The following is a 26,602-nucleotide window of genomic DNA, read 5'->3' as shown; positions in this document are numbered from 1 at the left end:
GTATGCTGGCAAGGTTAATTGTAAGCATTGCCTTTTAAAATTTCTCTAGAAATATTTTTCATGTACTAACAAAATAATAATACACTTTAAGTTCTAAATATTTTCAAAATACCACTGTTCATAACAACTTTTTTTTTTTTCAATTCAATTATTTTAACTTTCTTCTATTCAAATATTTAACAAAGTTAAAGCTAAATGCAAATTTTAAATTACTACTTTATCATCTTTTTGTTTGGTCTTAAACTTTACTTACGTATTGAAAGTTTTAAACGGCTTCTTAACGTTTATGAAGAAACTACAAATCTTATTGGGACCTTCGATATACAAACTTTGGACTGCTGCAGAACCTGACGTTCCTGGTAAGTTTAATGGCATTAACAAGTCTGTCACATTTTTATTACGAAAAAAAAATTTTTTTACAAAACTAATCATCAAAGTGCTCTTTTAGAGACCATTTACATTTAACATTTATAAATTATAGAGAAAAATGGGTCCTTTAGCACAACTCAAGTGTCATAGTAGATATTACAAACAATAGGAGAGTTTACGTCACGTTATGTAACAGCAATATCCATTACATATTGCAGTTACAATATTTAACCAAAAAATAGAAAGTCATGTTATTTAAGCAAGTGAAAGTAAAAAGTCTGCAATTTACATGAAGAGTAAAATTCAGCGTTGTTAAATTCTTTCAAGAGTTTAAGATATTCCAAATCATACGATAGCTTAAGAATATTGTTAAAAAAATCCATTTGCAAAATGTAAAGATTTTGTTGCGTCTGATTAAAAGATGCTCAAGTATTGCTTTGCTAACTATTTTTAAAAGTAAGAAGCTTTGTTTACTATGAGATCGAAGAAAGCGACAGTAATTAGCTACGTTAAGTGATTCAGTTTGTTTTCTTTTTATTTAATTCTCTATTTTAATTTAGGTTTTTGCGTAAAAAGTTTTTAGCATTTCAATATTTTAGCTTCAATGTTGCACCTCGTGGCCGTGTTCCAGGACGACAGTCAATCGTTTCGTGGGTGAAGAACTTCAGGGAATTTGGAGATGTGAAGAAGAAGAATGCGGTATTGGAGCGCTGAAAACCCACGAGAACTTCACCTACGACCTCTACACTCGCAACGTGTGACTGTCTGGTGCGCAATATCTCTAGTTGGAATAATCGGTCCCTGGTTCTTTGAAGAAAATGAGAGGACAGTTTCGGTGACATCTGAGCGTTACGTGAAGATGTTACAGGATTTCTCCCTGCCAAAACTGAACGAGATGGGCTTGGACAATGTTTGGTTCCAGTAAGATGGTGCAACTGCGCATACATCAAGAGCATCCATGGTTTTCTTGAACGAAGACTTTCTGGGCACGTGATCTCTTTGAGTGGCAATCTTAAGTGGCCAGCCAGGTTCCCTGATCTTGCACCTTACGATTATATCTTGTGGGGACATCTTAAGTCCGTCGTATGCCATGACAGACCCAACAACCTGAACCATCTCAAGAATAACATTCGTGAGATGGTTCAGGTTGTTGGGTCTGTCATTATTGAGATGCTGGAAAGAGTTGACACCAATTTTCGGACACGACTGATACAATATATTGATAATAACGGACGTCATTTGCGTGATACCATCTTTAAAACTGGCAAATTGTAAAATTTACTTGTCCTTGATTATCCTATTACAAAATTCATTTGTATATATCCAATACTTTTGTTATAATATATGTTTCAAATAAGCAAGTTTCTCTGCCCCACCCTGTATACTATTCTGAAAAGGGAAAACGAAAAAATTAAAACATCTTAAAGTTTTTTTTGATTCAACCATATTACGTATTCGATCAAAGAAAAATCCAGCCAAAACACCAGGTAAACACAAATATAAAGTTTCATGAAAAATAAATCAGTCGCACCATTAAAGTTTAAAACCATTTTCGCAAAAACGACCAGAAATTGAATTGTAACTACAATGTTAAAATGATAAAAGTTTAAATACTAAAGTCTGTGAAAGTTCTGTAAATATTTTATGATTTTTAGTAACAAGTCGTGGACAAACGCTGATCAAAAGTTAACCGGTAAAATCTATTTTAGAAAACAATGATTCAGAGGTCGAAACAAAAACACTAAATTGAATTTAAGATAAAAATCCATATGCTAGAATAAAACTTGATTTAGGAAAACTTTGAGAAAATCTTGCAGAATTTTGGGAGATTTTTGAAAGAGATTTTTGGTAAAAAGGGCAAAGAAATCATGAAAGAAGAGGTAAAGAATTAAAGGGACATTTTTCAAGAGAAAGGGAAGAATTTAAAGTAAGAACAGTTCTAATATAAAAGAAAACTTTGGCCATGTGCCTACACATGGCCAAAGTTTTCTTCTATAACTGGTGGTAAGAGCTTCACCTAATCTTAAGTAAACCATACACGAATTACACACAACACATACAGAATATACACAACAGTGAGGGCTACCCAACACCTAAACACCCTAACGTAGCATAACCAAACATAACTAAACACATTCTCCAAAGACAAAATGATATCTTCTAAATCCTTGGGCTAAATAAATCCACGCAACTCACATCAACCTCGCACTCAGAAAATCCTTGCTCTCACATTTTACTGAAAAGGCTCGCGCACATAAAAAGAGTTATAGAACTGACTTTTTCTGGGGAAATTTCAATATGAATGTTGGCTGAAGTATGCACAGAATAATAGGTAATCTAATTTGAGGTTACCAAAATAATCAGGTCAAATTTGTTGCCCTAGAAAAATAATTCTCTGGTTGTAGAGTTTTCTAACACAAAATACTTTGTTAACTTTGCGCAAGATGATGTAGCAATCTTTTTCAAAATTTTGGAGAGAATTTACTGAAAAACATGAAAACCCGTTTTCTTTAATATAAAAAAAAATTAAAAAATTTGAAGCATGCTATCAAGGAGAACTATTCAGCTTAAATACAAGCTACACACAGAATTACATAAATTGGCAATTTAAAAGTTAAAAAAATTAATGCATAAATTGAGATTGCAAAAATGAATATTAATTTATTTGATCAAAAAAATGATGATCTACTTATTTTTTGAAACTGGTGAACATTTTTAGCTAAAACAGATTTATACATGTTGCTTCCATAAACGCTTTTGGTGTTAGCGGCACATTAATTGTTAAAGGGCCACATAAAAAAAAGGTAAAGAAATATTTTATTGGGTTTATAAAGTAAAAGATAAAAATAACCGAGCGAAACATATGCAAATAAAACCCGTTGTACAAGATAACTCTAAATAGCTAAACAGTTTGAAAAAAAACTTACAAAGAGTTAAAAACTATGAACTTTAAAATGATCTGTTTTTATTAAGATTTTGTAAGTAAAAAAAAAGTGATACTGGTGATATCTGTGATGGTACCGAAGCCGAAGTCTGCAGTTGGTTTTGTTGGAAGTTCATTTATGGAAGAGCAAGACGTCCACCATGTGCCATACCATTTACAGCTTTTGAATGTTGTGTTATCAACCAATTGACTTTTATCAAAATATCCCAAACTTCCTAAAACAAATATTCTACACGCTATCATTACTGATCATGAGTATACATACATACAAATAGTAATGAAAACATTACATACATACATACATACATACATACATACATACATACATACATACATACATACATACATACATACATACATACATACATACATACATACATACATACATACATACATACATACATACATACATACATACATACATACATACATACATACATACATACATACATACATACATACATACATACATACATACATACATACATACATACATACATACATACATACATACATACATACATACATACATACATACATACATACATACATACATACATACATACATACATACATACATACATACATACATACATACATACATACATACATACATACATACATACATACATACATACATACATACATACATACATACATACATACATACATACATACATACATACATACATACATACATACATACATACATACATACATACATACATACATACATACATACATACATACATACATACATACATACATACATACATACATACATACATACATACATACATACATACATACATACATACATACATACATACATACATACATACATACATACATACATACATACATACATACATACATACATACATACATACATACATACATACATACATACTTGCATTATTTGAATCAAAAGCGTTGAAGTTAATTATAAAAGTCCCCAACGTTCTTTTTATTCTAACATCACGATAATATGTTGTTACAATATCTTTCATGCTTCTTGTAGCAATTAGAACTTTAATATCGAATCGAAATACAGCCGAAATGCGTTCAAGTTGGTATAAGCCAATCCAAAGATTGTCCGCTGAATGGAAGCCTTCATAATACATATCTAGAGATTTGTTCCAGAAGCTTGGGTCGGTGCCAGCTTGTCTTCGAAACATCACTGTGGTAGCTAAAAAATGTAAAGAAAAAATTTATTTAAATCTGTTTCCTCTGAAAATCTAAACGTGTAATTAACATAAATTAGCGTGTACTTAACATTAATAAGCGTAAAATTTATTCATACCAATTTCTTGTATTCAATTATCAGAAAATTATTTTCTTAAAGCGAAACTTTAAATGAACTCATTCTATAACAACAGCAAAACAATTAAAAGTTTATCTTACGAAATGGTGTCCTCTGTGTGAGAACTGGTGTCAAAGTTACTATGCAGCTATACCAATTTTGAGCTACATATGTAGTTACCGCATTCATAATACATGTACATAGTTTGTATGAAGGGTTGTAGGACCAACCGTTGTAGTTTTGAAAAGCTAAGAAACTATAGCAATATTGCATACAATCGGAGAAAGTCAAAATGCTGTCTTTTAATGTAGAGTCTTTGCTATTATTAGATACGCTCCACGTATTTTGCTTAAAGCTGCAATTTATATCTAAAATAAAATGGGAGAAAAAATGAAAAAAAAACTGATAAATGTTATAAACCTGTAGTTAGATTCATTAAACTTTGGCCGGCAGCTCATTTTACGTTAAAAAATACAGAAGATTTAATTTACACTAACTTTCATACGATGAAAATAGGTGTTGGTCAAAAGGATAAGATTTCTACTTACATCGCTTTTATGTATTCAAGAAACTTTGAGAACATCACACAGAACCATTTTTCTTTTTGTAACTTTACACCGATTGTATTAATTTGAATAATTTTAAACCAGCATTTTTACCGTAAATCGTCCAAATATTTTTACCAGAAGCAAATTTTGAAGGAAAACATTCGATGCACGAAAATCGACACGATACACGAAAATCGAAACTTTTAAAAATGTTTCTTGCAGCACCACGTTGCCGCTGATTTTTTTCCTTTTCTTTTGTTTTTTTTTCGGTTGGGTAATAATTTTTTGAACAATTGTTTTAATAATTGAAGCTTAAATTAGATTTTCTTTCTAAAATTTCAAATTTATTTTTAAAAAATGTTGGTGGGTTTTATATTAGCAAAAATAGGACATACTTTAGAGTTATCCTTCCCTCCCTCTTTTTGTCTTTTTCGAAGCAACTTTAAAAAGAAGCCAAGGAAATGGAGGATTTTTTTGATTTAACTCTTGGAATTGCATTTTTCTTGATGCAGTCGTTAAAGCTCATTAGCTATCAAATCTATGATACTATTGGCTTCAATTAAGAAATTTATTTGTCACAGTTTTAAAAAAATACCTGCTCAAAGTCGTAATTAATGAACAAATTTGGTTGTTTTGGAAACATTTTTTCTCTGTTACAAGGAGCTTCGACTTTTCAAAGTCATGATTGGTGAATGAAAAGACTAAAATTGAGAAAAAGGCAAAACGCTGCTATAAGAAATGTAAATTCCTCATATAAGAGCTAACTATCTTTTTTTTGTTGGAAGAAAATTTATCCAAAGAAGAGTCTTAGCAAGTAACTCTCTTACAAAAGCTATGTTTACAAGTTTATTTGATGACCCAGCAGTGGTTTAAGGAAAACACTTTTTGTTTATCAGTATCTTAAATCAACAAGAGCCTTTTACCACATCCTTTTTACCCCAGCCTTTTTACCCCAGCCTTTTTACCCCAGCCTTTTTACCCCAGCCTTAAATTAAATGAACTCTTATTAGGGCTTACGGTTCATTAACAGATCTCTATTTTTGCATTTTTATTGTGTGGCGATTACTAGATTCAATTAAAGTCTTTCAACATTTCCTAACAATTCGTTACATCAAAGCTATTTCATTTTAATTTTTTGAAAAGTTTCCAATAGTATTTTAATACCTAGAAACTGTGATGCGGAATACTAACTAGCGATAGAGAAACAAACTAAAGCGATCTCCAATCACTTAAGTCACAAGCCCTTTAAAAAATGTTTTCACCCTTAAGAATCATTAAGATATAATAGCAAAATTAAGCTGTTGCCAACAGCTTAATACTGCTGTTATATTTTAGTGATTAATTTTTCTCTCTTAAGTGCATGGTTTTTTATGTAGATAACCCGAGTTGGCAACATTAATTCCGAATAACTTTACCTCTATTTGTATTTTCCATCTTTTGAGTGTGACACATAACTTGAAAAGCACCCTTTCCGTCAGGATCGATTAGATACCATCCGGATAATATGTTTCCCGATTGAAAGATCTTTTCACAACTTCGCATTGTTGGAATCACTGAAAATATTAACGATATCAACATGAAAAACTTGCAAAGTGATTAATTACCAAACCTTTGTCAAGCAGTAAAAAAACGAGCAGAACCTTAAAGTCGGATTAAAGCTTTGTGCCTAGCGGTTTGTTAAAAGGATGTTTTGCACCATTTAAAGACGTTTTTAAAAATTTTTCTCGTTGTTTCTTTTCATAAAGACAAGTAGATACTCATTTTAGTTTGATTCGACTGAATCTTTATAATTCATTTTAAAACTGCAAAATGCACTCTAGACAGGTCAAATCATCTATCATTAAATTGTTATCATATTTTTATCCTGTTTCCAAATTAAAAGAAAATGCTAATCGTTTGCTAATTTACGGGAAATCCACTGAAACAATTTAAGGTACCATTTATTATTTTTTCAATAACTAAAAATAATCTCTTTTTCACGGTCCACGAAACGCCCATACTTTATAATTTGTATGAGCAAAAATAAAGGATTCTTAATGGTAAGTTGCATTTAATCTAATGGAAAAAATCAACAAAAAGACAATAAGTTTGATAGAAAGAAAAGTATTTTAAAAATTGCTGACGTACGTTGAGTGCAATTGCATTGATAGTTTTTTTGCACCCCACAAGTGTTTCTGCACTTACAGCCTCCACATAATTTTTCACCATTCTGCCACTGACAGTATTCACTGCAATATCCCTTAAAAAGAAAAACCAAGTTCAAATATCGATTTAACATAATAATATCGACGCTAAAAAAAATTTTGCCAAAATACAAATTTACTAAATCACTTTTTTTTTTTTTGATATTTCTTAATGCAAGTAAACAATAAAAAAAAATAATGGATGTTTTACTGACTCGACTCTTGTTAACAAAATACGATAGTAAATTTGTCGAATCTTTTACTAAATTAATGTTTCCACGATCAAAAAAGTTGCAACTAAAATTTTGCGAGTCGCTATTTTTAACAATCGTGATAGACGCGCATGCGTTCCCCTCTAGTTTACATGATCTTAGGCACGAATTGAAATCCTTGTGATTTTCTTGTTTAAACGGTACAAATTCTTTCAACGGTGATCTGCTTTTAAAAAAATAGAACTTTTCTTTATCTTTTAAAAAAGAGGTTTGATATAAATTGGTTTGAACATGTTGTATAATGCACAGCGTTGCAAAAAATGACAACGGATTGAGCTCATTTATCATTATCAAATGATTTCCATATCTTCTAGATTACACTTTCTCAGTAGAATTAAGTTTTTATTCAAAATCACTATTGGATCAACAAATTCAAAAAACTGGAATTCAATATAAATGCTAGGTAACTAAATTATCTATTATTTAAAAAAACAGTTGACATTTAGTGTAAATACGTATTTGCTACTGAATGATATGAATATATATTTAAAAGCTCTAAATTCAGTTCTCCAAAGCTAGTTTTTACATTTTTCACTTATTTGGCATCATTTTAATGTTTTTTTCACAAAATTATAAGGTTTTCTAAAACTTGTTTTTCTCCAAAAAGCACCTTAATAAATATATTCCAACCGTTAACCGTAACGCAACCACGTTCACGGTACCGCAACCGTTGACAATGTTCGCACGAAACTTTTTACGTTTTTATTTTTTCCCGCTGATGTTTTGAGATAAAACATGTTATTCTGGCGGAAAATTCGGCCTGAGTTAGAATCTCTTAATTCATTGAAGAAAAAAATTAGTGTAATAAAAAAAAAATAGAAACTTGTTAAAAAAGAAAGTAACTTGGTTGATAAATCCATCAGTACACCATGTACACACATTCAATAACAGCGATAAAAGTAAAATAAAAAAATCGAAAAAGAAAAACGTGGTTTAAATAGCGTTTTACTAAAAATTATTATATCTACTTTTAATAATTTTCTTTCGATCAATTAAAGTTAACAAACAAACAGACCTTTCGATGATATCCTTTAATATTTTTTTATGCTGCCAAACAATTTTAAATAAATACAAACTTAAATTTATTTCTAGTAAGGTTCCTTGTTGTATAAATTTAACCCAGACCAGTCGAAATAACGAAGGAGGCCCGGGGAAACTTATTCTGATGGGACTCTAGAGTCCAGAAAATGCTACATGAAATGGGGAGGAAAGCTTTCCGGTTGCAACACATCTAGAAGAATTTTTTATGGGTTTCATTTTTTTTTGTCTTCCTCCCGGTGTAAGCGTCTGACAAAGAAAAAAAGTAATTAAAGAAAAGGTCACATGAAAACTACTATAGCATTTTTTCCCAATCAAAAAAATTAATAATTTACAAACTTGTCTATTTACAAAAAACACAGTTATCAACAAAAGATCTTATGAGCAACATGCTTTTATAACCAGTCAAAACCGCAATACATAAAGACACCATTTTATGGCTATATAGTTCCATTTGGTGTTTCGTCTTTTGCGTATCTTCAATCACATATCTGTCACCTTGGAAAAGTATCAACAACAAACAACAAAAATTTTCAGTTTAATTGAATTTAATTGAACTATTAAGGTCCGTTTTTCCTCTCATTGGGTTTATCGGACAAAGTTACCAAGCAGCTGACACTCTGGTTTAATTGACTAACGTTGCCATACTAAACAACATTAGGTCAACTTATTGCTACCAACTATTATCGGGATTGGCTATATCTAGACCCATGGATTAAAACGCCATCAAGATAGTATTTTGGATATCCATTTAAGCAATTAAAAAATAGGTCTAGGGTCTGAACTATATCAACCAGAATGGCATTTACATTAACTTAAAAAAAATCACAAAAAACCCTCAAAGCTATTACAGCTCCACCGAGCTGACTTTTAATTACAATACAATTCCATTATTAAACTATAAAATGTCAATTTGTGAAATAAAAACTCTCTGTCAAGTTTAGAATGTTGATGGTACCAAGCAGCAGGCTTTAAATAAAATCATAATTTTAATGTTCAGTTTTAAAGTTACAAAATGATAAAAAAAGTCCAGTAATAGAAAATATTGCAATGATAAACTAAGTGAATAAAGTGTCAGCCCGTGTTAGACTATGCTACAATGTCATCATTAGTTCTAGTGGTAGCCACAGTCCTATAATTTCAGTCCACAAATACGTTCTTAGAATGTAGTAGCTATGCGACCGTAAGTTTCGCAAGTTGAGTGATCCAAACTACAACTCAGATGAAGAACAAGTAATTAGGGAAACAAATCTATTTTACTTAAAAGACTCGAAATGCATATTATAAAGGATTCAATATGCGAGTCAATCATAGTAATGGCTTCTTCGATAAAATAGATTCCATCCAAGGCTTGATATTCTTTTGAAGGACATCCAGGTATATATATGTATCATTTTGACCAAGGCGTTTCCCATCAGAAGCAATTAGGCTAAAGAACGTCACAGACGCAGAATGTTTGGTCTTAAACTTGTATTAACATTCTCAGGTACCTAATTGAACTTTCAGGGGGTTTAAGTAGCAATCTATTCAATTGTTGGACTCTGAATAAACTGTGAAGAGTTTTTAGTCGATGTATAGTGACATGTGAGGTCTTTCTTGTTGTAGCTTAATATTTTCTTACACCTTTCCAATTCTCTTTGACAGTTTTGGTAACAAGATATTTCTTTGTCTCAGCCCTTGACTTAGCATTCAGGTAATGTTTTATGACGTTCTTTACCGCATACTCCAACACCTTTAGCTGTAAGCATCCCTTGTGCTCCGGATTGGATTTCAACGCGAATTCGACACAAACAGTTCTAATAAGATGAGTGATAAGAACCTTTCTTGCTTTTCCACTGAAAGACTTTTGGTCGATACGGCCAAGGTTCTTATACTGATCAATAATAGTGTAAACTGTTGACCAGGCCATTTCCAACTTGATGGTCATGTCATTGGACATAAGGCCATAAAGGAAGAAATTTACAAATGTGTCGTTATTTTTTTATGGCAAAATAGTCCCAAATCTTTTCCGAGTGACTGTTATTTTATTGTTACCTCAGCATTCTAAAGACAAAAAAAATATTTTCAAAAGTGGCAAACTGAATGTGAAACTTACGTCTGCATGTGCACTGCAACAACAGAACATAATGCACAGGCGAAGTCGTCGTTTATGTTATCGTCATAAATCCCCCGTTGCTAATGGGGCTCGATTTGTGAAAATGTTTCGCTTAACATTCCATACAGCTTACTTTTCATTGTACTTAGAACGCTTAGCATCGAAATCCTTAATAGGTATAGATCTCCAGGTTGTTTTTTTTTTGTGCATATATGCGAATTTCGTGCCGCTGTTTTCACCGTTCGAACAACAGATAACAAGGAGTTTTTTTTAGTGCTGAGATTCAGACTCAAAAAATTTGAAAAAATTTCCTTCTTTTCAATACTTCTTTTTTTTGTGTGTAAAATGATATTCCTACACGAGATTTTCAATGTAAGAAAAATTTCCTGTAGCGTTTCTAAGCATCTCGTTTTCTTTTTCTTTGGTTTAGTTTATAATAAAATTAAACTTTATCATTTGAGTTAACTAAACTTGAAATTTTTTAAAGTAGAAAGCTCTATATAAATAGATTGCAGAGGAGTTGATTTTATATTTTGATCAGTTTTCATCAGTACATTCTTTAAATTATCTGTACTTTTGTGTTGTGCTGTTTGATGGTAGTTCCTTCAGGATAACATAATTGCAGGCTGGCGTTACATTGTTTTATTAGCCGTCACTACTTCTCCGAAGGCTTTACCGCTTCAGTTGTGTTTGATATTTATTGGTAAGCTGATCAAGCTGACCAAGCAGACCAAGCAAGACCAGTATAGTCTAAAAATTGCTGCTTTTCAAAGCCAGTTTAAAGAGCAGCCTGGTTTTCGTACCAATTACAGTACCATTTATTAGCCCATTAGTGTACCATCAAGTGGCCACGGTCATTGTTTAGTATATATGCCTGGCCACTAAATGCTGCCACTCCATTAGTCATTCTTTATAAAAGTTAGTATTTGAAATTGAAAATAAATTTATCACCAATTAAATTTTATCAGTTATATTTCGATGAAATAGCTAATTTATGATGCAGTAAAAACTGCTGCGGTAATGATTTTCAAAATTTTCATTTGCTTGCATCAGTTCCAGTTTTACTTTTATTTCTTTAGTTTACTCTGTCAGCAAAAAACTAAAAAGTAAGGAAATCACAGAGACTAAATCAATGGCTTAAAATTGATAGGGATCAGCAACTAAATTCTTTCAATTGATACAACAATTGCAATAACTTAATTTATAAGTATTTAAATATCTGAAGAGTGGATTTTCTATAAGAATTGAGTGCATAATATTACTCAAATCATGATAAAACATGTCTTTATACATGTTAATGGAAAAAAAAAAACACGTTTTATTTACATTTAAATATGCTGCTTAAATATTTAATGGTCAGTTTACATTTGAAATTAGCTCAATTGCTTTCTGTGCAAACATTGAAGCTGCAAGTATTAAATTGAACGAAAATAAAAATATAATTTAGAAAATAAAACAGAATTAATTAAGGAAATCAATAGTATTTGAAGGAAGAAAGCCTCTCCTTTCTCTTTTGCATAAAAAGGAAGTAAAATGTAAGTTTACAATATTATATCGAAGTGAAATTTTTAAAAAGTATTTACGAGTATTTACGAGTATTTATGAGTATCTTAGAGTGTTTAGGACTTTATTTCGATTACAAATATCAACTTTGTTTCTGAGCAAAAATCGATAAGTTAACTTGAATGAAAACATGAATGAAAATAAGCTTATTTATGGCTAGAGTGGTCATTTCAATCTTCACCTCCATTTAGATTCATGTTTTTACAAGATATTAATAACTTATTCTTTTTCCACTACGATTGTGTGAAAGAGATTTTTAAAAAGAAAATAAAATGGAGAAATTAAACCTCAAATATAATAAAAACAAAACATACTTTATTTTTTATTTTTTAAAAAACAAAGGTTTGGGTTGGTTATCATATTTGCATTAATTTCGCATGTGGTGGCTTTAAATTGTACACAACCATCTGGTAACGATTGCTCTTGGTATGGAGACTGTTTGGAGAAATTAAATCCGTGCGGTGCTCAAGGATACGCAATTAATTATGCACTGAAATATTGCAATAAGTACGAACAGAATTTACACAAATTCTCTTTATCTGGTCAAAAATGGGTTCTATCAGTAAAAAAATGCCTTCAAATAAAGCTTGCTTCCTTAATTAAAAGCAAAATGAGTGGTAAGTTACTTTACTTTTTACTTAATATTCCTTTTTCTATTGATCGCTTTTTTCTCAATTACAGCAACGTATATTTATCCTTCTATATTTAAAAACATCATTAACTCGTTTTTATCAAAACGATGTGTGTTTTTCATATTTTTTTCAGCAAAAATCGATTGTACATATTTGAAGAAGTATGCATTTGAATCACATATACCATGTTATACTGATCCTACTGGTTTTGGAACTCCTTCCTTTTGCGGGCTAACAATCAAGGATAAGTATGAGGTAGTTAGCATTATAAAAGGAGCTTTTCTATCTGAATTTACAGCGACTGTTAAAGGAGGAATAGATTTGCTGAAGAAATGCTTTTCTCCTTTCAAAGAATAATAACTTTGATTCTCTTTTGCTTTTAAAAGATAATAATTATGATGCTGTTAACACTTTGAGATACATTTGTAAATTGTAACTCTTTAAACTATAGCTTTACCTTAATAAATTTGAGAATTCTACGGACTTTTCAGTTTTCTTCTAGCATTTTGCGCGTTTTATTAATACGTCATTAGTTCTTCTTACTCATATTTAATTACATTTCTAGAAAATGACGTGAACAACGTCAATGTGATCTTAATGACGTGAGTAAAGTTTGTTAACGTGATCTCCATTCGCATTGTTGCTAATGTTAGGCATCAATTGGTTTTGAAAAACGGAAATGTAAAACCAATTGTTTAAAAATTGTGAAACTATGCTGTAGGCACTTGTAAACACAATCAACTGCAGCTGTGAAAAGGTCTCTGCTATAGAAAATCATTTTGGTCATATGTTTTTGTTTTCACTCTAAGATGCTTAAGTTATTAACATTTCATAGTTCTTTTTTTTTTTAAAAAAAAAAAAAAAAAAAACATCTAAACCAAAACTCATGATGGGGAATTGTTTAAAAAAAAATTTTAGAAACATTTTCCTGTTGAGAAAGAATTCCCAGCTGATTCCCTTTCCCAGCTTATTCTCTTTCCGAGGAATCGCCTTATTTTCGTTTTTTTATGCGAATATTCAAAGTTTGCTTATTAAAAATACTTAATAACCCAGTAATATCATGTAGTATAAAAAATGCTTACACGCAGATGAAAAAAAATCATTTTTCAGTCCTAGGTTTTAGCTCACAGTATAAGCTTTAATAGAATGTACATGGGTATTTACACAAGTAAACGTTGTTGGATATTATGTGTATCAAAGAATATTATTATTATAGCGTAAAACTTATATGGAAGCAAACATGATTAAGTTAGTAAATGAAGCGATACTAAGTTTTCACACGATGATTTATCAACCCTTCACGTTAGTAAATGATAAAATGGAAAGAAGAAAGTTAAATTAAAAATATCTGGGAAAACAAGTAAACATGAAGACTCATCAACCCGCCATATAAATAAATGAAAAGCTATCGCAACTGGAAAACAAGAAAAAAAAAAAAAAAAAGTCTTATGATTGGAAGAAGTGTTTTAAAAGGAGGGGGAAGACGGAGTTCTAAAGAGAAGTAAATAAGAGTTTTTAAGAAAATTTTTATGAAGAATTCTAAAGAGAAAGAGTTTTTGTGACTAGAAAAAAAATATTTGAATAAACAAGTTTTAAAAGAGAAAAAGGAGTAAAGAATTAAATAGAAATCAGAAGAAATATTGCTTAAAGAAGAAGAACCAGAAGTTTCAAATAAAGAAGAGATATTAAAAAAAAAAAAGAGGAGCCAAAAAGAGGAGTAATAGATAAAAATAGAGTGAGAGAATATTATTTGTATTTACATAAACGTAATGAATAAAAGAGTGGTGACATTTCACACTAATAGAACGTTTATTGAGTTATATTGTATAATAGAATATACTGAGGACGGCAAATACAACCTTAACCCTTTTACACATAACACTAGACCCATACCTCCTTAAATCCGAAACCTTACCACAGCTACATACTACAAACAGACTCACAGTTAAACGAACTAATTAACTAAATCATCTGAAATCAAATAAAAATTATCAAAAAACATCATTAAAAACGTCGCTCTCACATTGCTCTTAGTTAATTTTCCTACTGCGGTTTTTGAACTTTTGAAAAATTTAACTCTTGAGTAATTATGCGAAAACAAATCACATTATTTAACTCTTGAGTAATTATGCAAAAACAACTCACATTATTTAACTCTTTTGTAATTATGCAAAAACAACTCACATTTATTACTTAGATTGCTTGATTATTATGTTCTTAACTCTTGGTTGTATGAGTGGTTTTCTGAGCACTAACCACCCATACAAACCGTTTTCCGGAATTATGCTGTTGCATAAGTGTTGAGATTCACCTAGTGGTAAAACTGGACGACTTGTATCTTGTAATCAGACAATTGTAACGGTTACAGCCATCAGCACTATCTCTTTATTTCTTGTGATAAAAAAACCTTGATAGTTAGGCATTTCTAATACAATAGGTATTATTCTGCAAAACTTGTTGAAACGAATTACAAAAACTGGAAACTTTTAATAATTTATATAAACTCTTATTTATTTATTTTTTTAAATTTATTTAAACTTTTAATAATTTTAATAATTTAATTCATTTAATATGTTAAATTTACTACTGCGGTGATCTTTAATTAGCTTGACCATAATAATAAAGATAGTTGTAGATAAAGAAAAAGACTAAAATGATTTGTTACCACACGATGTTTTCTGTCCATCGTGTGCACATACTTTGTGTGCATTATCACCATGAGAACACCTTAAAAAAACAACACAACATTTTTGCAATAAAGAAAATTTTCAATTATACCATGTCAGCAATTTTACAATAAAGTATTTTGTTGTGAATCTGAAAAATGTTATGAAAAAATCCTCCCAAGTTTAACCCATATTAAGAATAGCAATAACAACAATAAATGTTATTGCTATCAAAATTATTGTGAAAACAACCGAGCGGTGTTTGTTTACATTAAAACTAATGCAAATAAACACCGCATACATTTTAATGATTATAGATCACCTAACTCGCTTTGCATCCTAGTATATTGGGTACTGTCATCTTTAACCAAGGGGTGAAAAACAATTGATTTTTTCTCATCTATGTGTAAGTATTCCCTATACAATAAAAAATTACGGGGTTATTAAGCATTTTAACAAGCGAAGTTAGAATATACGCATAAAAAAACAAACAAATCGCGATTGCTTAGAAAGTGAAATGTTGATTCAAATCCTCTGAGTATAAAAGTTATGTTGAATTAAAATGAAAAATGTTTTGGAAGAACAAACCAGAAAGAAATAAAAAGAGTAAAAAAAATTGTATAAGACGTCAGGAATAATGTCGAAAAGAATTCTGTCTAATAAGATTTCAACGGAAGACTTTGGAAAAAAGCGATGAATTAAAATCAGTAATGAACAAAAATTTTTTTTTCAGTCAATTAAATTAATGGCGTAGCATTCAAAGAGAGTTGAAATTTGTTTCCACGTTAAATGTTTTGAATTAAGTAGTGTCAGACAAAGATTAAAGAAAAAATTATTTTAAAATTGTATCAAATATCAAATTGTATCAAATTTCACGTGTTAACCAAATCAATAGTTTATACCATTCTAATTCACAAACCAGATTAAAGTCACAAAGTCGGGGGTTAAATAGCGATATATAAATGAATTATAAAAAATGAATTTCTTAAAATGTTATCAATAACTGAAATCAGACTTTAACTATGAAATTTTATTGTTAGTTAATTTAGCTATTAGCAGCATAAAACAATACTATAAAAAGAAGTATTAGAAGAACCTAAGAAATGAGAATTTCAAAAAAAAAAAAACCCGCACCCTGCCTTATATTTAAATTTCTAAAAGTTAAATAAACCTTCTTTTACTTTAAACGTTTGCTTACAACCTGAACGTCATAAAGTATGGCAAAATTTAAGTATGGAGTTTGTAATTGCACTAAAGACATAGGGCTATGTTGCGTTGCAAATTGTGCACCAATTATAATAGCGGGTCAGAATGCCAAACATGTTGGAGATGATTGTTGCATTTATGGGTATTTGTCTACAACTGTAATAGGAATTTGTAGTAGGGCTTTAATTAGAGAAAAGATTCGAACAAAGTATTCTATAGATGTAAGTTTTGTAAATATTTTTACATTAAATAAATGAAGACTACAGGGAAAAAACCATATTTTTCCATTTTTTCTGCTTTTGAGAAAAGTAGAATTTCGTTTTCGAAGACTTCTGGAAACTTTTGATTTAAAACACTTTCGATTACTTCGTGTCTAACAACGGTGTTTTTCGCTTGTATATTATCAAAAGTAATAAGTAAGCACTAATCTATGATGAAAAGGACGCAAACACGAAAGTTGAAACTGGACTATTGTGGTTTTTCCGCTGTAATCTTCATTTGTTGAAGATATTTGAATCTATAAATGGTTTTTCAACTAAAGTGTTTTGAATGTTTTCAAGGTTAACTTAGACAATTCTAATTGAATAGCATTATTTAAAAATATGTTGTGATCCTTTGTTTTGTTGTTGTGTTTAAAACATAAAAAGTAGGAACAGAGGTAAATAAAAGTTAAAATCAAATTATCATTTTATATCGTAATAGATTTTAACTTTTACTTACCTCTGTTCCTATTTTTTGTAATATATCATAGATCGTAATTGTTACATATATCATAGTTGTAATATAACATATGATATTATAGTTGTAAAAAATCATTTATCATAATTGTTATATATCATTTACCATAAAATGTGAGAAAAGTAGAAAAGTAGAATATCATAATTTACTTTGATTATGAATTGTTCATTTACTCGTTTACACAAACAATTTAAACGTTTCTTATCAACAACTAGTCAAGATTGAGCGAGAAGTAAGATTTTGTGAGAAAATAAATATCTTCACAGAGTACACACATAAAGAAGGGCAAAAAATTAGATGTATCTTATTGAAATTTGAATAGGTGGGTGGGTGGGTGCAGAAAGGCATCAGCATCCTCAGACCAATCATTAGCGCCTCTAAGTGGGAGCTTTGGTGTCATGCTATTTGGCAAGGGAGCATTTTGATAAAACAAAATGATAGAGGCTAATTAACAAATATATGGGTAAGGGTTCAATCGATGAGAGCAAGAACTATTCTGTTTTAACAGAGAAAAAACATCTAGATATAGCTTGAACATGACCTTTTGCTTTGAGAATATCTCGTTAATCAAATAGAAGAACAATTTAAACTCGTTTTTTTTTTTTTTACCAGATTTTTATGACAAAAACAGTTAAAGGGTAAAAATTTTTTTTTTCCACAAATCATTAAGTAGATAATAAGTTAATACTAAATTTATATCCACAATAATTAAAGATTGCTAACTCGTAATCCTTTAGAAAAAACAAATTGCGCAATCAAAACCTGATGATAAAATTATTGCACAATCCGAACCTTTTGATAAATTTATTGCACAAAATATTTTTTTTTTTTTAAAAAAAAGGCTAGCTACAGAGGGTTCTTGGAAGTCAAAGTCTTTTAATAAGAAATGGTAATAATCATATACCTAAGGCTCTTAAATGGAAATGCCACTAAGACCGAAGAACCAACAGAGAGGTGAATAATGTTTCTAATCTCTTTTATCATTGAATGATTTTTGGTAATCCATGACCCACAAATGTGCACCAATAAGAAGACTAACAACAAGTTAAAAAAAAATATCGCCAAGAGCTAATATATAACCCAATCATGCTTTTCGCAGTTATTGTCAAATCCCAAATCTCCCGTCAGCAAATCAATCTCACAGTAATGACCTTTCTGTAGTAACTCTGTAGCCGACTTGAAAAACATGGCGCCACGAGATAAAATTATACTCTCTTCTTTTCACATTAAGTTATGGCTGATGAAATAGCCTGTGAAAGCATTAGATAAAGAGGGGGATTAAATAGTTAATTAAACTGCAAGTTTAACAGTTAATTTAATAGCAAATTCAAACAGCCATTTTTTCTCTATCAATCAACGATAGTGAAGCGGCATGGTCTTTATTTAAAGAGTTTTAACAAATCTCTTTGGGTAAACAGAAACCTGGTATCTATGAAGAACTTGTGAGAAACATCCTCGAAAGTTTAAGAACTTTGGAATAAATATGAGCACCAAAGTTCACTTTTTGAAGAGTGTTTTAAAACGAATAATATTCGTCATCTTGATTTTCAAATATCGGTCCCCACGTTTTTCTCTATACTTTGAGTGTCACGGCCTGCTTTAATGAGCGTAACGGCTGCTAGACTAAACGTAGCAGTACATTTGGTTGCATCTGGCAATAATGAAGCAATAAATCGGCATTCCGAAACAGTTTCGTTTACATGGGCCGTTGCCATAGTAATAATAAAAATGAATTCGTAAAACTTAAAACGGTAAGGAGTACCAGTATTACATATCATAAGTTTTGAGTTTTGATTGCAATATTAAGTTGTAGCTTTCAAAAATGATAATACATAGTTGTCGTAATAAAATTAGATAACTGATTAGTAATTTTATGCTCACTATTACCAACTTAAGCTCGTTAGCTGTATCAACCATGCTTGCCAGCAACTAGTCATATTTGATATAACTAGTGGCTAGCTAGCCGCATTGTCATTTTTTAATCATTTCTTAGTTGTAATTACGACTCGGCTAATAATTAAGTATTATAATTAAGTGTGATAATTCTATATTGTCGGGCTTTATGATGTATCATCCGTATTATAGCCAAACGGATAATTTGCGGAAGCAAAAACAAGCCTTGCTCCTTTAACTGTCGCTTTTATCCAATACGCTGGATTTTTGAAGTGCTGTTGGACTTGGAAAAGTGCTAAAGCCTTCAAGATGTTTGAATTCATTGGCAGAGGATCGATTGGGAGTCTCGATGAACCAAATTCTCTCCTTTTGGTGATTGAGCGTCTGTTCTACTTCAAATGTCTTCTTCGTCTGTGTTGAAAATCTATGGCCAACAAATGACAGAGAGGGAGATGAAAATTGATTCTAAGAAAATTGACACAAAGTTTAAAAATTAACTCTGAGCATAGAGATAAAATGACTTGCAGATGAATAAACTACCACCAGTAATGGTATTTTTTTTATCTGCACGTCATTAAGGAGGTACCAGGGTAAAGGCAACTTTTTAACAAAAAATTGAAAACTATTAATAGACTTTAGCTCTTTTCTATTAACGAACAAAAAAAATATAAAACAGTACCAAAAAAAAAGTTTTTTAAGATGACGTCATTAACCATGCGCATAATTAGTGTTATTTTACCCCAAAACTGCCCATTATTTCATCTAATATAACAAACTCAAATAGAGTCTAAACTATTTGAAAATTTGAACATGAATTCTTTAATGTATTTAAAATGTTAAAACATTTTTAATTTTACCAAGTTGACATTCGAACTTTAACATATAAAATTTAAGTGAAGTTTGCGACCAAAGCATGATAAAAATGAGTTTAAAAAAAAAAATAAAAAAATTTTGCTTCATAGGCAACAATCCTAATAGGTTCATCTTTAAACTTGCAAAATTTCAGCTCATCTATTTTCTATGAAAAATTATTTTTTCTGAAAATTTGAGATTTAGCGAAAAAAAAAAAGTTGCAGAAAAGCCAAAACAAGTTTTAAAAAGTAATATATTGTAATTATTTGGTAACATAAACTATTTAATAATGGTCATAACCATATGTCTCTCCCTTTTCAAATAATTCACTGTTAGTAATAAAGTTACATTCGAATGCAGTATGAAGAGATGAAGAATTGTCATTCAATTCCAAAGAAATTTCTAACTTTTCTGCAGAAGCCGATTTATTTACAACTTTTTTTGTAATATTCGATGCTATATTACCATTATTTCTTGAAACTCTTCCTCTAAAAACCTTTCTTTTTTTTACCTTTAGAGGACTTACACCTGCTCGAAGAACCCATTTGTAAATAAAAACACTAAAAAATCTTTAATTATAACTCAATTTAAACTGAAGGAAAACTGAAAAAAAGTTGACTACCGTCCTTCAGGAGCCTTCTATTTTGAGAACAGTTTTAGTGGTTTCAACGTACAGCTTTAAGCTTAAAATGAATTTAAGCAGAAGTCAAACGTCTCGAGCATTGTTTAGCAAAAATTTGAATTTATTCGCTTTTTTAGTTCAGGAGGTATTGGAGAAAAAGTGTTGCTAAGGTCGTTGTTATGAAGCAAGAACCAAACCACTCTTAAAATAAGGGGAAATTTGAATAAAATTAACAAGATTTTTGACTTTTTTCAAAACGCATATTGAAATAGGTAGATTTAAGAATTCAAAACATATATTTTGGTATTTTTCAAAATTTTATCAAAAATAGTCGTTTTTTACCCTGGTACCACCTTAAAATATGAAATCAGTAAAAAATGAAAAAAGTTCATCCAATCATCAAGTTAATCGTTGGTTTTAGGTTGTTTAAATTTATAAGTTTATCTATTTATTTTTTTTTTTTGTAAGAAAACAAGCAAATGGGCTAGTGCTAGAAAGTTTCTTATTTTAAAGGTATTTTTTTTTACAGCTCTAGTGTTAAAAGTTTCTTAAGTGTTTTTTATAAGTTTCGCACCATCAAAAGAGAGAAAAAGTAAGTAAAATATAATCTAAAAACATGTTAACAAGTAAGATAAAATGTTTTGCAGTCAGCTAAATTTCTTTGAATTCCATCAGTATCACTCAACGTAATATAGTCCGATTTGTCTTTGAACAGAACACAACTTAGGAAATATTCCTCGAACTTTTATTAAAATAAGTTTCTTATCGAAAAGCAATTTAGTACTTATAGTTTCTTATGATTTGGAGACTTCTAGCACTAGTGTTTTTATAAACAAGTTTCTTTTAAAAAAAAAAAGTTTGTTTTAAATTTTTGAAGTTTTGACGTTTGGAAGTTTCTGTATTAAAATCCTTTCAGTCTAAATATTTTAAGAATAACTTATTAATTTTTTTTAAAGCACTATTTCACATTTAGGGAACTCTCTGTGATGATATATGCTGCCATATGTTTTGTGGGATTTGCGCTTTAATACAGGAGGCACAGGTAAAAAATATGATTAATAAACTTACACTATTAAATACTAATTTTTAACGGCTTGAAGCTTAAGCGAAAAATAATTTGAGATTTGCTGAGAAAAATATTTATACCTAAAAATCTAAATATTCATTTTGTTATGATTTTTAGGTTTTTTTCAAACATTTTAGGAAATAAGATGGCATGAAGCAAAAGAACCAGTAGACCATTTGGTTATTATTCGGGAATAAATTGTTGGGAAGAAATTCTGAATTAAATGTTCAAGATAAAAGATGCGTATTTTCTTTTACTAAATTTCATATAAACAAATCAAGACTTAATACGATTCACTATATGTACAAAACAAAAGCATTTTTACAAGGTAAATAAAGCAAAATGCAGCTATCAAGTACAATTATGCGCATATCGGCGGGAACGATTCTGCCATTACCCAAGACTTTGCAGCATAATTTTAGTGGCGTTGTAAATGAGGGAAAATTCCTTAAATTTGAAATCAAATATAGAATAAATTTTGATGTTAAGAGAAGAAAAAAAGTTAAGTAGAAAAATTAAGACTTTAAATTTATTTGGAATTTTTTTTAATTCAGATGAAAGAAATATTTGATAGGCGAGAAAAAGATTACTTTTAACTTTAAATCTATTACCGGTTGTTTTCTTAAACTTTACCATTTATCCCATATATAAATCATATATACAATATAAACTTATAAGTTTCATTTGAGATCACTTAAAATCAAGATAAGTCCATTATGCGAAAATAGCAGTTGCTTGAATGATCAGTTGGTTACGCCAAAATATTACGTTTACAAATTTCTTGGCCTTCTTTTCTTCTCTGCATCAGCATGTAAACATTGAACAAACTCTCGCAAACTTCACACATGAAATGAGATTATAATTTAACTCAATAAATACTGCAGGGCATCTCTAGAAGATTCAAGAAAACTTCTAAGTTCTAAAATATTTTAAGCGTTTCCGGAGTGTTCTCACAGTTCCCTGATACCTTTGGAGCCGTAATAAGTTAGCTAACATAAAAATTCGCGTTTTAATTCTAGTTGATTAATACTGGTTTAATGTTAATGATGAAAAACATTTAGGGGCTAACTTATGAATGGCGAGAGCAATTTAGGTAGATGAACCTGGTTTTAAAATTCGGCTTGTAAGCAAGGACCTTTTCAAGACTACCGTAGTTTAACGCTCCCTTCAAATCATAATGAAATTGGGTAAACATTATGCCTAAACTGGCATTTCAATAAATAAAAAAATCCCTATACATCATGAAATAAACGGATGTATGTTGTATTGAATTGAAATCAAAGTGAAATCAACTTTGTATGTTGTATGTTTTATTGAATGTTCAAAACAAACTGATATACCTGATGAAAATTCGTATTCTGGTTTTTATAAACTTTTTAGAAAACTTTGCGTCAATTCTCTTAGAAACGCATAAAATTGTCATAAATGCATCTGTAAACAACAAGGTCTCATAACATTTTTAGAATCAGTTTTATTTAATAACGTGAACTAAAAAAAATTTCGTTGAATGTACTTCTAGAATATGGGTTATAGAAATTTGAATTGCTGTGCCACTGTTGCGTTAAAAAAGTTAGTCGTTAAAAAAGTTAACAAATAGTACGGTCAAAGGAGTGTTCGTTAGGGAATGAAATTAGACGTTAAAAAAGTTGCATTGTTTCATTAGGGTATGTAAAATAATAAAAATTAGTGTATACTTTATATTAAAAATGGCTGTCCATGTTTACTCAGTTGATGAAATTATTTTATACTTTATGTTAAAAATGGCTGTCCATGTTTACTCAGTTGCTGAATTTATAAGCTTTACTACTGATATATAGACCAGTAGTTCAAATGAAAGCTTCATGAGCCTGACAGGTCACTGTTTAGACAATACATTTAATCAGAAAACTGTTGTACTTAGAGTAGCTCCATTTCCTGAGCGGCATACAGCAGCAAATATTGCTGAATTGATTGAAGATATGGCTGAATTTAAAATATCACCTTCAAAAATTCATTTAATAGCTAGAGATAATGGTAGAAATATTGTCAAGGCTATTAAAGATAGCCCATATGATAGTATGGCTTGTTTTTACACACACTGCAACTAGTAATTAATGAGTGTATTTTTGAACAAACAGTTGTCAAGAATGTCATTGCAAACTGGCATTAAATTGTTGGGCATTTCAGCCATTCTCCCCAAGTCTGCCCTAAACTTAAAGCTCTTCAAGAAGCAAACAATGTTACTAAGCACAAACTTATTCAAAATGTTCCAAAAAGGTGGAATAGTACCCGTCATATGTTAGAACTAATTTATGATCAAAGGAAACCTCTAACCATATATGCACTTGAAAATGGTAAGCTTCCTTTATTAAATGCAAACAAATGGATGATTATTGGACAGTTTTGTGTTTTGCTAAAAGATTTCCACAAAACAAGAGTTCGCTTGAGTGAAAGAAATTCTATTGTCTCAGATATTATACCACAGATACAGTTTTTGAAACATTTCATAAATAAACTTTTAATTGATGACAGCTAATTCAATGGAGAATAGTTTCAAACAATATACTGATAACTATAACATCATCTTGTCAATATTTCTTGATCCCAGATTCAAATTAAAAATGTTCAAAAATGAAAACACCTTTTCAGCTGCTAAAACAAGTACTGAGAACATAACCATTCAACTTATTAAAACCCATGAAAATATAAAAAACATCAAAGTTACTGAAAATGATCGGTCTGCAGCTTGTGACATTGAAAATATTGACTCAGAATTAGAAAATAATGGTACATTACTAAATGAATAGAAAGATATAGTACAAATGGGTTTTGATAATTGCTTTGAAGAACTTGTAGGATTTAATTCTAAATAAATCGGTCAACCACAAACTTTAATTTCAAATGAAACTTTATTAAACAAAATTCAACACAACTCAAATGAAGACCTTATTGACAAAGAAAGCAATCTTTTGTTGTGGTGGAAATCACAGAAAACCAAAATGCGACTATTAGCAAAGCTTGCTTTAAAGTATTTAAGCTGCCCACTGTCTTCTGTGGAGAGTGAAAGACTTTTTAGTATAGGTGGAAATGTATATACTGCAAAGAGATATAGCTTAACAGGAGCTCATGGTGAAATGTGAATATTTTTGAACTATAATATGAGAATTTAAAAATATTTGATTTTGTATATATTACTATAATTAGTATAGTATAATTCTTTTAGAAGTGAGTATCTATGTTCTATTTTTTCATGAAATATAATTTATTTAGGAGTTTAAAAGCTTTGATACTATGAGGAGGTCAAATGAAAAAGAAAATGTCATGAGAATTGTATAACTTTGTAGAATTAGAAAATTACAGGGAAAAAAAATTTGGAAAAAATAATTGAAACTCTCTTTGAGAGCTTTTGCTCAAAAATAAAAAAAGAATGCTTCCCAATGCCTTAATCAAAATATCAAAGCATATTCTGTTGTGGATTTGAGGGTTGCGCAAATTAAAGAGTATTGTAGCCAGGGTAACTTTGGTCAGTTTTGGCAGTTTTTCTTAAACATCTCTGAATCTTATTAACTTTTTACAGTTTTCTCTTGTGGTAATAACATTATAGGTCTTGGCTATAGGCCTCTATATTTATTTTTTATATTTTTTTATTACAAATATTTATTTTTAAACGCCGAAAAGTGACCAATGTTACCCCAGGTTTTTATCATGTTTGATCAATAATACCCCTGCTATGGGGTAACATTGGTCACTTTTTGGAGTTTTAAAAAATCATCAGCCCTTAAACACTTAGAGAAACATGAAAAGAACATTTAAATGGACAAAAAATTTTGCAACTAGCTCCCTGTTATTGTGCAAAAGTCATTAACAGTCATTTTCTAGTTGGTCATTATCGTCATCTGAGAATGATGACACTTGTTTAACTCTTGCCCTTTTCTTGTTATTCTTGGTGTTACTGTTATTCTTGGTGTTATTGTTATTCTTTGATGTGGTAGGAGTTGTGTTATTCACCAGATCTTGCGGTGTTATCGCTTTGCCAGGTGTGATCTTTTTCCCTCTGGTGCGATTTGTTTTCCCATCCTGTCCACAATGTTTCACTAATAGACCTATATCTTCATTGAATACTTCCTTAACAGTACTACCGGTACCTCTTCCAATGTCTTTGTTAACCTGTGGCAAACGCTTCATGACCATTTCTTTATCGAAGGGAAATATTCCACTAGCCTTGAAGTCAGATCTCAAATTATCGCTTTTCAATTGACGTTGTAGTAGAGCAAGAAGACCGAGGAACTGATTTTTTGGTATTGATTCTTTGATGCGCGTTTCTATTTTTAGCGGACGGAAAACAGCAACGTCCAGCGGTTAAAGCAAATGGGAAGCGTATATTCCGAACTTTCGACTAGCCTTTCTCACGCTTACTCTTCCAGTTAAACATTCTTTTATAGCATTGGACGTTTCTTGACTGTATGAAGTTGCATATGCTCTTGAACCACGCTTTTGCTTATATTTCCTCGGCATTTTCACCGGCTAAGAATTCAAATGGTTCAATAAATGTATCAGAAGTGTCAAAACATGCCAAAATAAACTCAATGTAGTTTACGAAGTAACTGTGCGATATTCACAAAAACTGTTGATA

At 30.4% G+C, this 26,602-nt stretch overlaps 3 protein-coding genes across 4 annotated transcripts; 2 read left to right on the top strand and 1 right to left on the bottom strand.

Annotated features, from left to right (window-relative positions):
• Positions 1–2,919: 2,919 nt before the first annotated feature.
• Positions 2,920–7,966, bottom strand: LOC149887365 (uncharacterized). Its single transcript, XM_090091587.1, has 6 exons — positions 7,563–7,966; positions 7,292–7,403; positions 6,580–6,717; positions 4,718–4,984; positions 4,224–4,502; positions 2,920–3,528 (listed from the first exon to the last, which is right to left on the bottom strand). Exons 1-6 carry the CDS (start codon positions 7,905–7,907, stop codon positions 3,338–3,340), a joined length of 1,332 nt encoding a protein of 443 aa, XP_089947713.1. The 5' UTR covers positions 7,908–7,966; the 3' UTR covers positions 2,920–3,337.
• Positions 7,967–12,139: 4,173 nt separating this feature from the next.
• LOC145190116 (uncharacterized) lies at positions 12,140–13,424 on the top strand. Its single transcript, XM_090090858.1, has 3 exons — positions 12,140–12,287; positions 12,658–12,932; positions 13,081–13,424. Coding segments are annotated over exons 1-3 (501 nt in total). The 5' UTR covers positions 12,140–12,285; the 3' UTR covers positions 13,305–13,424.
• Positions 13,425–16,790: 3,366 nt separating this feature from the next.
• On the top strand, positions 16,791–22,345 carry LOC149887364 (uncharacterized). 2 transcript variants are annotated; one of them, XM_090090994.1, is made up of 3 exons: positions 16,791–17,040; positions 21,898–21,966; positions 22,128–22,345. In XM_090090994.1, the coding sequence occupies exons 1-3, from the start codon at positions 16,831–16,833 to the stop codon at positions 22,185–22,187; spliced, it is 339 nt and encodes a 112-aa protein (XP_089947120.1). In that variant the 5' UTR covers positions 16,791–16,830; the 3' UTR covers positions 22,188–22,345. The 2 variants fall into 2 exon arrangements, with proteins under 2 accessions (XP_089947120.1, XP_089947121.1); XM_090090995.1 differs by having other exon boundaries at positions 22,108–22,228.
• Positions 22,346–26,602: the final 4,257 nt, after the last annotated feature.

The sequence above is a fragment of the Hydra viridissima genome, unplaced genomic scaffold, assembly GCF_058129835.1.
Source record: "Hydra viridissima isolate aposymbiotic clone 2 unplaced genomic scaffold, HvirCarnegie_v1 scaffold_6, whole genome shotgun sequence".
Lineage (NCBI taxonomy): Eukaryota > Metazoa > Cnidaria > Hydrozoa > Anthoathecata > Hydridae > Hydra > Hydra viridissima.
This window is presented reverse-complemented; position numbering and strand designations above follow the sequence as displayed.